The sequence below is a fragment of the Phaethon aethereus genome (assembly GCF_964289735.1).
Source record: "Phaethon aethereus genome assembly, chromosome: 2".
NCBI lineage: Eukaryota > Metazoa > Chordata > Aves > Phaethontiformes > Phaethontidae > Phaethon > Phaethon aethereus.
Window position 1 is genome coordinate 70483491 of NC_138582.1, and position 16374 is coordinate 70499864.

Sequence of the window (16374 nt, forward strand, 5' to 3'; positions counted from 1 at the left end):
GGAGTTACGGCGTTTGTCTTCCCAAGTAGCTGTTGCATGTGATGCAGCCCTGCTTCCCTGGAGATGGCTGAACACCTGCCTGCCCATGGGGAGTGGTGAATGAATCCCTTGTTTTGCTTTGCTTGTGTGTGTGGCTTTTTCTTTACCTATTAAACTGTCTTTGTGTCAAACCATGAGTTCCCTCACTTTTCTGATTCTCTTCCCTGTCCCACCGTGGGGGAGTGAGCAAGCGTCTGTGTGGGGCTTAGTTGCTTTGTTGGGGTTAAACCACAACAGTATTTTATTTAAGTATTTTAAGTATTAGAGCAATATGGAAGAAACACAAGAATATGACCTCATGACAAAAACAAGTTTTGAGATTAAAAAAAATGGGAAACTGACAACAGAATGTGACAGGACTGCAGGAGGCATGCTGCGATCAGTGGCAGGCAGGGTAAGACCAGACAAAACTGTTGAAGAAGATAGCCAGCATAGTCACCTCTCAGTCAGTTTTTAAAAAGGAAAAAAGGGCTTGAAGAAAAGGTGGGAGAGCATCAGCTTTCTTCCGCAGAAGCAGGAAAGGTTACAGCCGGTGGGAAAGTAAGGGAGGTGGCTCTCAGTAGTAGTAATGCCCCTAGAGCAAAGTAGCTGGGAAGGCTTCCTGTGATCACCATCGCAGTAAGGACTGAAATTAGTACTAGTAAATCGTAGTTCCCCAGGGATGATGTCCAAGCACATAAATCTGAGGAAATTAAGCAAGGGAAAGTACACTAATGATGTCAATGCAAAAATCATTAAGAATAAATCAGCTGCATTCACAAATAAGTTCGGACAAGATGTAAAGAATGTGAAGTCAAAGACTCTTTTTCTTAAACCTTTTTAAAAGTTTGTGGGGTTTAGTTATGATGGGAAGACTGAAGTGTCTGAGCTGAAATAATTACAGTATGAAGACTTCTGCTCTGAATGTGAAAATAAGCCCCTGAGGAAAAATCCAGAATTAATAAGGTAAATGAGTTTTCTGCTATCCATAAAGCTTGCAACAACATTTTAAAGGAAAAGTTCCTTTTAAGCAATTCTTTTTTTTCCTCAGTTTTAATAGCAATGGAAGTTAAAAAATTGGGTTTGAGATTTTTTAAAAAAGATTAGTAAGAATGTTTGCTTAAGGAGTTTCAGTCAGAAATAGGTAGAATAAGTCATATAAACCCAATAATTACTTACGTAGGAAGATCTAATATGCCCTCAATTGTTAAAATTAAAACAGAAGATGGGTGGAATAATCAATAAATTTAAAGAGTTTATTTTAAAAAAGTGAAATGATATTTTTTCACCCCAAAAAAAGAAGAAACAAAATATTAACTAAACCTTACAAAAAGCAGTAAAAGAAGACTAAACACAACAATATGTAATTGTCCATAAGTACATACATGATAGTGAATGTAATAGTGGAAATGAAGAGTGTACTGTTTCTCACTGAAATGTGCATTTAAATTGCAGACAATATCTAGTTTACCTAAAAATACATGAGCTTATTGAAGTAATTGGTCTACAAACAAGGAAAACTTAACAGAGTAAGTTAAGATGAACTATTTTACACAGCAATTATCATTAAAGTTTATTTTATAGTGATGACATATACATTACAGAAAAAAAAGTTATTACATTTTGCAAAGGCTTTAAAATTTTCCTCATCCAAAGTTTTCTTTTTATTTTTTTTTTTTTATATCTGTACTTTCAGTCAAAATGAAGCAAAATTCAAAAATGAAAATGGGGTGTGGAGAAGTATCAGCTGATAGAGACTGCACTTTGAATAAACCCAAAGTTCAAATAGCTTCCTAAATTCATACTTTTTGGGGAAAAGAAAGTACCAAATAATGTGTTCCAGAATAATGATCCTAGTTTTAGTAATGGACAAAGCTTAGGTACTGTAAAAAAAAAAAAAAAAAAAAATCAGAGGAACATGGTGTACAAATACGTTGCAGATAGATAGGAAATTTGTTCAGTGAGAAAAAGATTCAGCCAAGTTGTAAAACATACCCACTGGAGATAACTTTGGACCTACAGATCACTGTTCACCAATGCTTTAACTGGGCATAAAATAGCATTGCCCTGCAAAGAAACAGCCCCCCGCCGCCCAGTTCCCACCTTGGCTGCTCTTTCTCTTCTTTGTCAGCACAAGTGTACCTGTATTTTTAAAATATCATTATCCATCCCACTGTTTGACCAATGCCAAGGTTTTTTTATTAATATGTTTATGTTGAAAGTGTCTTTATCTGAGGCAGTTGCATTGTGCAGGCAAAACACAAAACAGGCTGAGCTCCCGCTTTCCCAGCTGCAGGTCTGCGCTGAAGGGTGGGTGTTGAGGTCCTCGGTGCTTCGGCGGGGACCCTGTTTTACAGGGTAGGCTTTGGGTCAAAGCTGGAGCAGCGTGCATAACGCAGAGGCAAGCATATCGGGAATTGAGAGGAGAGGAAGAACAGTGGGTATAGAGGCCTAAAAATAAAATAGATTAAAAACACAGACTTGATGAGTGAGATAGAAACTGTCAGCTATTTCAGGGATCTTCTATCAGACTGGTGAATGCTGTGTCAGTTTCATACCGACATGCCAATAAAAACACGTGGCATTCAGTGGATTACTTAGGCAAAACCTAACCTGTATGAGATCTCTGTAGTACCTGTATATGCATATGTACATATATATGCGTACATATATATATACACACACAGACACACACATACAAAATATCTTGTTCAAAGGTCATAGGCAAGGCAAAATAGCTTAAAGGTAGTAAGGATGTACATGCCAAAGGCATCGATCGGTATATTTGCCTGCTATAGGTATGTGTTGTTGATGTATAAAAGTCCTCTTTAGCAAGCATGAACTACAGGCAGTAGAAGAGGTATCATACGTAAAGAAAGCCATCGCTAGCAAGCTTAGCTGTCAAAAACTGTTGGAACAAAACTGCAGTTCTGTGCACAGAAGATGGTGTGATGCGATGTGTTACTGAAGGGACTCTTCAATGTCTGTTACATTGGAAACCTGACTGACTTGTCATACGTTCTTGTGCAGACATGGTGAATTGAAACACTGAGCTGCAAACAGTTTTTGCAAGTTTGATCAAAATTATGGCATATTCAGAAACGTATAAATGAAGTAATTTCATCACTAGGTTATAGCAGCTGGCTATAGTAGACAAAGTGGAAACCAGCTATATACGCCATGATTAAAATTCTGAACCAAGAACTCAAGGAGATGTTATGTGGTGGAATTAATCTTAGTCATCCTGTACTGTAGGCACTTACCACCATTTTTTGTAGTAATTTTTCACGGTTATTTCTTTTTCTATGCCTGAAAGGACCAAAGGTAACATAGGATCTGCTTTTCTCTGATGGTATGTCTAATGTATGTGTCTACATTTTTCTTTAAGACGGAGGTGAGAGTCTTCACACAAAACACATGCTAAAACTTTCAGTTTATTTTTTCTCAGCAGTATGACTTCCTTGTAATTCACATCAGTAAGGTTTTACAGTAGAAAATTAGCCTTTTATTCCTTGAATTGCCATGAAAATAATGGCATTGTATTTGGGGATTTGAGATGCCATCATCCCCAGGCTTTCATAACAAAGATTATGACTGAATCCGCTATCTCTAGTTTTATGGATTTCTTTGGAATAGATTGCTTGACTACTTGCATTTTTCCCTTTATGAGATGCTTTTGATTATGATGGTAATTTTATAGTCTTCCATATTATGTGATCCTGAATTATATATGAGGTAGAAATTTGCTCATGTGTCATTGTATGAGGATATGTCCAAATATATTACATCCTATTACTGCTGTAAGAGCAGCAGAATTTTTTGTCATGTTACCTGGCCAATTTGTTGTTCTACATCACTGCACATTTGCCATATTATACTTACTTTACTAGTTCCACAGGTACATTACATGCCCTAACGGTTTCCTAGGCTCTGTTTTGCATATGATGAGTTCTGTCATCAGGTTTTTCTCTGTCATTTTAAATTATTTTAACCTCAGAGCAATCCAACACTAACCTGTACAAATTAGCACACTGGTGACGTGAAGGAATTTCTCGTCAGAAGCAACGCATTTTTCACTGACTGGACAAGCCAGATGCAGTTTAGACAAACCTTCCAAATGACTAATGCACAATCTGCACTTGAGAATTTTGGTTCTAAGCTTTCTCCATCCTCCTACCCCAATGAACAGTTTGAAAGGCTTAGGTTGTTCTTTCATTGGTGAAGAAATCAAGTCCTATATTATTCTAGAGAGCTTGGTACTACATCACCATGAGAATATTCCATAGCACTTTATTAATTTCAGAAGAGATTTGATTATTTTTGCCTTGACTCATGATATTTTGATTCTCTATCAGTGACAGAAATCACTGAGTGATCATATCTGTATAAATGCCTGGGATGCTGACTGAAGGTCATAACAACCATCAGATGACAGCAGCAGGATTTAGCACAAATAATTTCCTCTCATTTTGCAAACCCCAACAAATATTTCCTATTGCTTACTTAGGAATTTCTTAAAATAAGAGTTGCATCTTCCGCTGTTAGACTCCTAATTACATTCATGATATCTTTGTCTGGAGTTTCAAACCATTAGTAGAATTTGATAGCATAACCATCAGCTACATAACATAAATTTGTACAATCAACATGTTCAGTAACTTATCTCAAAGATAAACTGGAGTGATTCTGTCACTAATTTGACTATATCCAAGCATGCACTTTGATATGGTAAGTATGATCCAGTTTTCTTGAATCATTAATAATGTATTGCATTAGTCACTCTTGCCATTCCCTTCTTCCAAGCTCTGAAATCTTACAGAGTGAATTGCACCATCCAGCTTCATTGATAATGGCAAGCTACTCATACTATCGTAATGTAAGAATGGTTGTGCTGGCTCAACCAAAAGTCTACCTAGCCATGGATCTGGCCTCTGATGATGACCACTATGAGCATCTTTATGCTTAAGGAAATTATTGAACATAGGTACATACGTTAAATATTTACAAATTTCACATGAGTTAACACATGGTATTTATAATGGAGGAAGCATCACTGAATATTTACCTTGTCTAGGAATTTGTCCTATTCTTTCTGTAATGATAAATTTGCAAAGGTGTAAGAGATGTCTGAGGCAAAGGGAAGATTCTAGTGTGCAGGTTGGTAGGAGTAAACACAATCAAAAAAGATTAATGAAACCAGATCTGGTGGTCAAGAAGATGGAGAAGTAGTTGTACTTAAGCAGTAAACCATGAAGACTTAGCTGTTCCTGCACTCTTGAAAAAGTAACTGTCATGAGGCCAGCTGAATCCACAGTAACTGGGGAACAGGCAAAGGTGGCAGGAGGAGATGGCGACTCAACTGAGGGACTCTGCAAATTACCCCCTCCTCTTTCTAGAAGCATGCGTGCCAGTTTGGATACGTGTAACGAATAATACACGATGTGGTAATGACTAGCCAATGAATGGAAGCTTGGGTGGGTTCTCTATTGTTTTCGCTAAACATGTAACAGGATAAATATGTGGTAATTCCTCTGTGTGGTGTGCTCGTTTTGTGGAATACCACCTCACACCCATGTCTGTGCAAATACGCTATAAATGAAGTACCTCTACTCTGTGTGTACATTGGCATGTTGCACCAGGTATATGATCCCACTTGTGGGACAACAGCTAGTGAGAAGATACTTGGAAACGCCACAAGACGTCACAATTTTATGCTCAAACTCTTTAACCCAAAAGCCTAACTGATTTGCACTATCAGGGGGCAGGAAATTTGGTTTTTTTTGGGAATGACTCAACTGCGAATCCTGTATTTCAGTGAAGGAGGAGACTGGCTTTGAGCTCAAGGGAAAACACAAGTAGGAAAGCGCAAGTAAAGGCTGAAGTATCATGTAAGCGGAGCGCGGCTGACAGAGAGAGACCATGCCAGGCTGTAGAAGTCACGTTGCAAAGCAGGGGAAAGGGATTGCTGTGTCAGGCGAGAGCAAATAGGCCCCATAGCGAAGGCTCGCTGCCATGACCCCGGGCAGAATAACGTGTAAGGCGGAGACACGTCAGTGTATGGGAGTCTGTAATGGTCGCAGGAACAGGGCACGGAAAGGGCCGCAGCCCAGATGCGAGTGGATGACAGAAAACACCTGGGGAATGGGGCAGGGGCCGCGGTGAGCCGGACGCTGCCTGGGGCGAGGAGGGGTTACGCCGCCGGCATCGCCAGCGCGGGCAGGAGAGGGCGCCCCGCCAGGGAGAGGCGGCCAGGCCCCCGGGCCAGGCGGGGAAGCCCTTTGCCGACTCCGAGGAGGGCGGCGTGTGGCCCAGTCCGGCTTCCCCTCCCCGCCGTGCAAGACAAGCCGGGGCCCTGCGGCCGCCCTCTGCCGGCCCCCTCCCGCCAGCAGAGTCCCCTCCTACCCGCTGCCTTCCCGGCGGCCGCCGAGCCGCCGACGGCGGGGGCGGTCGCGGGCCGCCGAGCGGCTTGGGGCTGGCCGGCGCTGCCCATGGGGGAGTGCGGGGTGCCCCCCCAGGTCCAGCTCTTTCTCCGCGCCTGCGAGCAGGGCGACTGCGAGACCGCCCGGCGCCTCTTGGGGCTGCCCGGCGGCGGCAACGCCGACCCGGCGGCCCCCTCCTCCTGCGGTACCGAGGAGGCGGCGGCGGAGCCCCACAGCGAAGCGTCCGTCCCGCCGGCCCCCGCCGTGCCTGTGGACTGCACCGACGAGGCCGGCAACACAGGTCTGCAGTTCGCCGCGGCCGGGGGCCACGAGCAGCTGGTGCGGTTCCTGCTGCGGAAGGGAGCCTCGGTACAGAGCAGGAACCACTACGGATGGAGCCCCCTCATGCAAGCGGCCAGGTAGGAGCCGGGGGGGGGGAGGTTCTCCGGCCGCCATCGCGCCTCGCCGCGGGGCACCGGCCTAGTCAGCGGCAGGGAGGCTACCACGCCGGCGGCAGTCCCGGGGCGGGGAAGGGATGGCCGCCGAGGCACAGAGTCGGCGGCCCTCCCTTCCCCGCCCCGGGACTGCCGCCGGCGCTTGGCTCCTTCGCCCTCAAAATCCCGCTCCCCGGGCCGGGGGAGGGCGCCCGGGAGCTCTAGGGGCGCCCCCAGGTGGGTGTGAGAACGGGCGGGGAGGCGCCATGTTGTAGGCCGCGGTCGCCTAGTCGGTGGTGTAGCGGCGGTTATCTCGAGGGCGGTGGGGGGATCCGAGTGGTCACCTGTTGCCTTCCCCCGGGGGTGGGGCGAGGAGGGGTTGTCGAGTTTAAATTTGGATAAGTGTGACACTGGGGCGTTAGGTTTTCTTCTTCCATATTAAGGATATGGTGATTGAAAGCTGCACATGCTGTTTCTTGGGTAAAGCCAGTGCAGCATCGCAGAGGTAACCTGAACATGAAAATACTGCTCCGCTCGTTCCTTCCGTGGAAATAAGATACCTTCACACCCTTCCTTTGTTTTCTGTCATTCCTTTTGGTATGTGTGTCTTACCTACCAGTTGAAAAGTCACCTCTGACATAAAACATACTGAAGCAAACAGAAGTAATTAATTTCACTTGTCTTTTCCATATTTTCTTAAGTGGTTCACTGGAGGATACGGAAAATCACTTCTGAGGGTTTTGATGACAAAACTGTATTGTTGTCTGCATCAGTGATGCCGTGCTTCGTGTAACCCACTGCTGGGTTGTGGGAGGTCCCTGTATTGCTAATGCTGGTGATTTGCTTATCTTTACATATACAAGTACCTTCTGGGTTTACAGACATGTTTTGCGAGGTTGGAGGGCAGTGCTTTCCTATAATAATTGATTGCTTAATTGAGTGGAGAAAAGTTTTTTTGTTTGTTTCATAACAGATTAAAATACTTGGAAGAAAAGAATCTGTTTCAAAGTCAACATTTCTCTTTTCAGTTAAAGCCCATAGAAAGTTCCCAAAGAATGAGTCACACAGCTGGTTTCCCAGTAAGAACAAGGAAGACAAGGTTCAACAATTTTGTTACTTGATGAAAGTTAAAAAAAAAAAGAGAAGAAAAAAGTTGCAGAAACATTCTTAGATTTTTTTTTTTCCCCTTAGTGAAAACTGTATGCTCATTCTCTAAAAACAATAAACTGAAATTGCTATAATCCTCTCACTGTTTTAAAGAAATTACTTGCTGCCATTTGAAAGGTACTGTAGATACCATTGAAACCTGTGGCGAAAGCGTAAAGTGGAAGAGCATGTTTCTTTTTCCTGTATAATGGATAACCAAAAAGGAAATACAATGTTTGTACAAACATAGGTTTCGAACTATTGACATGTTTAATTTTCTGGCTGTGGTTAGTCTTGTTGAAATTGGACAGGAGGTAGCATATATGCATAAAATTAATCATGTGTACAGGGGTTGCAGGCTCTACTGAGGTGATGCAGTGAAGGCTATCGGGATAGACCTCAGGACTAGACAGGGCCTGGAGGCTTCTTCTGCAACTGTGTACTTTCTGAGAGAAAACTATGGAGTTTTGGTCTCATGTCTGCTGTTAGTGGTTGGTAGCATTCTTTGGGATTTCCTGAACTAACATTTTCTTTGCTGCAGCGTACAAAGGCTCCTTTCAGGATTAAAGTTTGATTGTGTTAAACACTGCACAAGCATATAGTAATGCATGATACCTGCAACTACAGTGCAAAGTACACATCTTGTCAATGTATTATGTTTACTAAAATGTGCGATTCCTCAGCTGAGGAACGGTGAAGGGTTTCCATTTTCTCATGGTTAGCTAGCTGGTTGGGTGTATGGCTGGCATGGTTGCCTTTTGCTTGCTGCCAAACTACCAGAGCCTCTGATAGTCAAGTGGTATTGAAGCTGGGTTACTGGTGAAACTGGTGTCAGAGTTCCATACCCTGACCAAGTTCTTTTAGATATTCCACACAAAGAGAGTTTAATGCTTTAATACCAGGTTTCCTTATTGGAAGATATTTGATGTTACGCAGGATTTTAATGTAGCCTAGTGATACAGCAATCTCCTGAAATCACAACATGAGCCTAACATAGCAACTGAACCACAAGACAAACAGCACACCCACTACCAGTCCCTGTGTGTTCACCATCATGATCCTGGGTGTCCCCGGTTGCCAGGGAGGAATATGTGGCTGGAAGCCAGCTCAAGCCCCCTGCTTTCTTCAAAATTTGTTTTATTGGTTGCTCAGTTCTGGTGCTCTGTGTTGGGCTGAGCTGTGTAGACAGTTTCCCCGTGCTGGTCTGGCTGACTCAGGAGGATAGTACTTCCTATCGATTGCTTTAGGGAAGGCCATTTGCACAGCCAGTTATCCCACTCTGCTGATAGAGCAGTTTTTCTAAAACAAAGGGGGCCCTGGGCCCCCTTTGTGATGAACGAAGTTCAGCTTAATGTGCAGCAGCTGCGGCCACTGGCTGTGTTCTTCTCTGCGCTTCATGGGCATATGCCTGTCTTCTCTGAGCTTTCTTCCATTGTGGGGGATTGTTGATGGTTGACAACTGGAAAGCAAGGGGTGATGCAAATGCAAAAGACTGTCTATCCAGTTCATAAAACCTTTTCCTTGAGCAGTGACTCTTTGAAGCTTTTACTCGTTCAATAGTAATGAGGGTACTTAATTAAAAATCTCTACAGACAAACTGGCTTTGATTCTTAAATGTGATACAGGCCTGGAAATAAGAGGATGAAAGTGACTGGTTTATGGAAGTTACATGTTGATGTCATGCAGTTGAAAATGAGGTTAGCACATTGCTGCTTTGACCAGAACATCCTCTTAAATAGGTGCCTGGTTAATAAGCATGGTGACTGATACAAGTGGAACTACAGTCCCCACCTGTTGATTGCTCCTCTGCAGTAAGGTGACCACTGTCACATTCAGTGATGCGTGCATGATCCCACATAGTGTATTAGTCAATAGGCCAATTTGTTAACAAAGTTTTACATGTTCAGAGTATGTCGGTTTTCTTTGAGAAGCCTCTGCCATCCAAGCTGTTAATTCTCGTCCTTATCTCTTTCTCTCAAGGTTTGGACATCTAAGCGTGGCTCACATCTTGCTCGAGAACGGTGCTGATCTCAATGCACAGAATAAGTTAGGAGCCAGTGTCCTCACAATGGCCTCCAGAGGCGGCCACATCAGCATGGTGAAACTGTTGCTAGAATCTGGAGCTTTTGTAGACAATTATGACCATTTTAGCACAAGTGTACTTAACAGCAGCAGAGACGACCTTCCTGATATCACTCCACTAATGGCAGCTGCTCAGCATGGACATGAGGCAGTGGTACATCTATTATTAGACTGGGGAGCTGATTGTAATTACTCTGTGAAGACTATGGGCTGGAGTCCTTTAATGTTGGCAGCTGTTAGTGGAAAGGTGAGCTTGGCACAGCAGCTCATGGAGAAAGGTGCCAATCCTGATCACCTGAATGTACTACATAAAACACCTTTTGAAATCTCTGTTGGCTTCAAACACAAAGACATGAAGGACTACCTGGAATCTCTCACAACGATCAGACCCCAGGCAGGTATGGAGTGTTATTTTTTTGTTTTGCTTTCTGGAAGTTTTGATTGCGTATTTAGAAATTGAAGGGGTTATTTTGTACGTACGTGATGTTTCTTTTCAAATTTCAAAATGATGTTTTCTTTTCAAAGTCTAGTTACAAGTTATAATGTTGGAGTAGGTGCACCTACCTTGGGTGAGGGAGGAATGCCCAACTTCAGCAGATTACCTCCATGTTAGCATAATGAGATTCCTGCCCTGCAATAAAAATGACGTGAAACATTTTAAAATGTTCTAATGTTTTAAACGTTTTTTGCTTTTAAACACATGATCCAGGTGCTTATTTAGGAAGAAAATTACAAAGGCCTACTTGAAATGGCACTAAAGAAGGGACACTAAAAACAGAATAGGATATCAAAGAAAGGGTGTTGCAGACTCAAAGAAAACCTAAAACATCCAAAACCTAGAAAACCCTGTCTTGTAAGGAAAGACTGAAGAAGTTCAATCTGTCTAGTTTCATGAGGAGGTGGCTAAGAGGTGTGATTATTTACTACAGTGTCCATGTTAAGGACAGGAAGTCCTGTACTGGAGGGCCTTTTTATATGTCAACCAAAGAAAAAACCTGTGAGTTTAAAGTTAGAAGAATTTGAATGGGAAATAAGATGCTATGTTTTGTGGTGAAGCTTAGACCTGGAGTGACTTAGTAGAGGTGTGCAATAGCTAACAGTTGCAGTCGAGGTTAAATGCCTTTCTAAAACTCATCATTGAATTGTCTTCACCAGGTGTTACGTACAAGGCCTGTGATATGCAGAAAACCAGATGAGGTTAACTTTAACGGTTTCTTCTACCATTCTCTGAATATATGAAACCTCCTCAAAGTCCTTTGATAGTGGACTGTGTATTGTAAGAAAATGAAGTATGAATGTGGATGAATAACAAGTTGGCATGTCCCCAACTTTTCTGTTCCTTGCAGGAGAGGGGAATACTTAATTAATTTCAGGACTTCATAAAATTCATAAGCAACCTCCTCTCTTAAAACGTGAATATGCCTGTTTCTGTGCATGCACAGAGATAGGCACACATGCTGCTCGTGTATGTACAAAAACTAGATTAAAATGACATTATTTCAATGCAAATCTCAACTAAAATGAAGTTAAGAAATGCTGCTTTTATGGTTTTTAATTTTGCCCTGTAATGCATTTGTTATGTGCACTGAATGAGACAAGAGAACTGATAAAGAAACATTTTGTGACCATGTAATTAAAGAATGTGTGGTGGTCATGTAGCTTTAGCTAGGACCATGGAAGGATAGAAGAAATCTATGATTTTGTGGAGAGAGGTAATATCTGGTACTAAGGGATCTGAAGGCTTAGGAAGGTGTGAGCAAATTTATACTACAACATTTCTCCTCAGTCTTAACCAGTATATCCAGTACCATACACTCAACCAAAAGGACAGAATAGTATATTGTTTGTCTTAACAGTAATTTTCCAAGATTTTTAAATTACTAAGCAAATTTTTATTCTCTTGACAGTTTTTTGTATGTAATTTTCTAGGATTTTTGTTTTTATTGAAGATAAAGGTTAAACCTACTTTCTGTCACTTGTCAGTTTGAAATGTTAATGAATTTAGTTTTTAAACATTTTTTATTTATTGCAGATATCTTTCCAAATTAGCTTTTCTTTCTAGCTGGTTCTATAAAATACTGTTATGAATGTCTTAGTTTTGTTAAAGTATTGTGGATTTGTTTCTGTTTCCTTCCCCAGAATTTTGTTTATGATAACAGAAATGCATTAAATCTGTTTCTCAAATCAGACAGTTTGATTTGGCCATTATGTTGCACATTCAAAATGTCAGTAAGTCATTTCAGAGATTGAGACCTTACTCTGTATGTGACTGTTTGGGGACACTTTTCAAGGTATTTGTGCTTTATGATGCAGAGCAGTGCTGGGAGGTGCTTAACCACAGCGTTTGGAAGAACTGCACCTGGATATTTCAGCTTTGGAGTACTTGTTATGAAATCTAAGGATGTGGCTAGCCCTAGAAAAAAAACTTTTCTAGGAGCTACCACCCATCCAGTCATGCTGGCAGAAAGCCTGTGCAGTAGGATAGTCCACTCTAAGCTCTTTGCCACTTGTGATACCCAAATAGGCTTATTTTAATATATTTTCTGATTATGTCTATATTACACCGCCATGTGGACATGTCCGCAATCCCCAAAATTATTAATTTTTGTTTACATTTGGTGTCATTTCTGCAGGTCAAGCTTCCCTTGTACTTTAAGAAGCAAGGACAAAAATCTGACATTTGTTTCTGCTTCAGAGAAGGTATTAACTTAGTCAGATGCTGACTCATAGGTTAAGTTGAAGCTAGGGCTTTCATACAGCCACGCTGCCAGACAGAACCATCTGACTGTAGACATTTGCTCATGACCAGTCTCTGAGGAATAGACATCAGTTGGTTACAGTACACAGAGAGAATCAGATGTCTGTGGGGTTCACCAGGGCAGTGCTTTATAACTTGCCCCTGTGTTTGCACATACAGAACATACATGCAGGCAGAGTTGGCCTGATGAGTCTTGAAAGTTTTCTGGGGTTATACCACCTAAAGTATTGAAGAAGTCTGTTTAAGCTAGGAGGGTGGACTTGCTTTAAAGCAGATGAGTGTTCCTGTCACCTCTGCTAAGGGGGAGTTTCCATCAGCAGAAGGATAGTAACTAATTGGGGCAGAGAGGGGGGTAAAAATGTTAAGCTTCCACATGAATTTCTGAATTATTTTTTGACCATGGCTTCAGTCTCCTCCTAGCACTGGAGTCTTGTGCATCCTGAGAAGAAAAAAGATCCTTTCTCTCGTAAGAAAGGTGCCAGAAAAAGCAAGGATCAGAATTTGTCTTCTGATCCATTGCCATAGATAGGGCGAACTGCCTCCCGAAAGAAAGCAACTCGCTTCTCAGGGCTGTTGTCAGTAGCAAATTGGGTGTTGCCTGTGTTCTGTCCCTATCCTTGCTTCGGCTTACCCCGACAGCAGTCTTTCCTTCTGGCATCTCCTTGTGGTCTCCTGCTCCCTGAGGCTGCTTCTCTTCCAGGCTTTCCACATGCCAAGAACGGAGTCTGGTCCTTTCCTAAACTAGTCTTTTGAAATTTGTTTTCCAACAGTGAGCTCATACACAATTCCTTCTGTAAGAGCAGTTTCTGAAAGAGGAGAAAAATGTAGGACCCACCACTCTCTTTCCCAGTCTTAAACTAAGAGTTTCTCTTTTTTTTTTTTTGCTTGCTTTTCCAGCAATTGCTTTTGTTCAGCGTTTTCAAATTACTTCCTTTGGAGTCAAGCTATGAACATTAACCTTTTCTGTATTGTCATAAAAATGGCAGAATCAGGCCCAGGAAATCTCTCAACGTCTCCTTGTTTTCTTTAAAATCTTTTTACCCCATTGATTCTGTAGTGTCAGTAATGCTTTGGAAGGTGGAGGAAGATGTGTTTTTCTGGCTTGAGTGGAAGGTGCAAAATATTTCACTATTTTTTTTCCTCATCTTTCATAGTGTCAGCAGTTTCAAAGTGCTTTGAAAGCATGTCGAAGGAACGACCCTTCATTCAAAATATTAAAATTTGTAATAATTACAGTTCTTATTATGGGGGTGGTGATCTGGGAGTGGAAGGATATCTATTAATGCACAAATAACAAGCTGTGTGGTTAAATCATCACCATTATTTTTGTGACCTTCACAAACTAACCTGGCAATACTCAAGAGGAAATAAAAATGGGACAGTTTGTAAAACTCCTTTTGAGTCACCTTTCAAAATAATTCCGTACTGTTTGAGTGTTTGCTGTTGTACAGAGGATTACACCAGACCACAGAACCATACTGTGGTTCCTTAATTGATATTTTAGTCTTCCAGACAGGAAACACAGAAGTTCCCAAATACAATTTCCTGATAGAGAATGGAAGTTGAAAGGCAAAAGCCTATACTGGCGCTTTATTATAGTTTGTAGTTTTAGCTCTGCACAGAGAACCATACAGGTGAGTCATTCTTCCCAATGGAGATAAAAAGGTTATCAGTGCTTTCTTTGTTCATATTAAATGTATGTCTAAACGTCTGTTTTGTAGTATCTTTATGTAATTTTTTAATAGTTTTTGCTATAAAAATTTTACTAGAAATTTTTTCTTTTTTAGTGACTGCTAATAGAAATATTTATATTTCTTTCAGATACAGAAAAGAGGCAACCTGATGTCTTCCATGCTTTGAAATTGGGTAAGTAGTGATAGCATCCTTCTACTATGTCTGGTTCTTGTAATTTCAGAGCATGTTTGTTTGCTAACACAGGAAATCAAGAGGTCCTCTGGTTTTATATATGACTTTGTTTTTTTCCATATTTTTCTTTTCATTTTAAAAGTACATTTATTTCTGTAGTTTATATTTTTTCACGTTCCAATATGAGAAAATCTTTATGAACCCCTGGTTGTGCCCTTCATGCCAATATGGTGTGATACAGTAGTTCCAGTTATTCCAAAACCATGCTACCGTTACTATGATTTTTTTTCCCTTCCTCATAAACTTGAAGTTTGAAAACAAAAGTGCTGATTGGTGCAAAAACTATGCTGGCCTCTGCTTCATGTGAGCTTTGTAATTGCTTTTTAAAATTGCTTCAGAAAAAAAGATCACGGTGCACTGAAAGCTGGTTCTACCCCTCCTGACTGTGATATGTGCATACAGAATAAGTAAGCTTTAGAGTTGGGCACAACTACCTCTCCAACTTTTTTGTCCATGTACCAACTCCTGACTGTAACATAATCATGAAGCCTTTGGTATGGTTCCCTTTCTTGCTTTCAGCAGGGAGCTGCAACCTGAAGAGAGCTCTGAGTTAGCAACTTTCACAGTTTCTGATAGATTTTTAGATCTTCTTTATTATTATTATTTGTAAATGAAGATTTTTGTGAAGGAAAATGCCATTTTTTCTCAACAACTGTCCAAATGGTTTCAGCATTGTGTCTTTAGATTGACAGTTATCTTCCAGGTTTTATTGTTGCTGCACTCCTATTGAAAAGTTAGAGGTGTGTTTTAAATGGTCAAGCCTGGCCTTAGCGTTTGGATCTCATCCTGGGTTTGCTACAATGGTTTAACAGTTGCTTTTCAGTTAACCATCTGTCTTGGTTTAGCCCACCTCCGGGCTAAATGCTAGCAATTGCTCTACCACCCGAAAACCCCCTCCCAGCCGAGAAAGGGAAATTGGGGAAAGAAAGGAAACTTGTGGGTTGAAATAGGTTGAAATAGAAACAGATTTAACAAAACAATAAAAGTAATACTAATACTAAAGCCATGTAAAGTACACAGAGTTATACTCGGCCCAGATGTGGGTTGCGAGCTGCATGCTCCCAGCAGCAAACACTGGTGGACGAGCGCTGCGAGCGGCACAGCTCCAGCGCAGGGAGAGCAGGCCTCGGGAGCAACGTGACGGGCGAGGCCCTCCTGGGATGGCAGCCGTGGAGAGAGAACCGTTCCCAGCAGACTCCCCAGTTTATGGTGAGCGTGATGTTTATGGTACGGAATACTTCTGCTGGCCTGCCTGGATCAGCTGCCTTGGCCTCCATTTCTCCTAGCTTTAGCACCTGGCTGTCTCAGGACTGCTGGAGGCCTTGATCACTATGGAAACCCTGATACCATGGCTGGCCGTGAACTCAAAGAAAGTGTCTTATCAGCTTTGTTCTCACAGTAATGGGTGCTGCAGTCGTCTTAGAAATGCAGCTTTCCTGAACAGAAAACTGATTTTATGCTTTTTTCCCAGCAAAACCAGGACACCATCCTAAATCACCTTCTCAGGAATTTTATGGCTTTTCAGGCTACCAGAACTGGAAATGGGCAGACATGGTAGTGAAGAAGAAAGAGGTGATAGGTAGCAGTACTG

General features: G+C 41.9%; 1 protein-coding gene across 1 annotated transcript in view; it reads left to right on the forward strand.

Moving 5' to 3' along the window:
• The first annotated feature begins 6426 nt into the window (after nt 1-6426).
• The window catches only part of ANKS6 (ankyrin repeat and sterile alpha motif domain containing 6), a 54077-nt gene continuing 44129 nt past the window's right edge, over nt 6427-16374 (forward strand). The window contains exons 1-3 of the mRNA XM_082015000.1: nt 6427-6856; nt 9998-10497; nt 14679-14723. Coding sequence (XP_081871126.1) covers nt 6507-6856; nt 9998-10497; nt 14679-14723 — 895 coding nt within the window. The 5' untranslated portion in view covers nt 6427-6506. The remainder of the gene's footprint in view (nt 6857-9997; nt 10498-14678; nt 14724-16374) is intronic.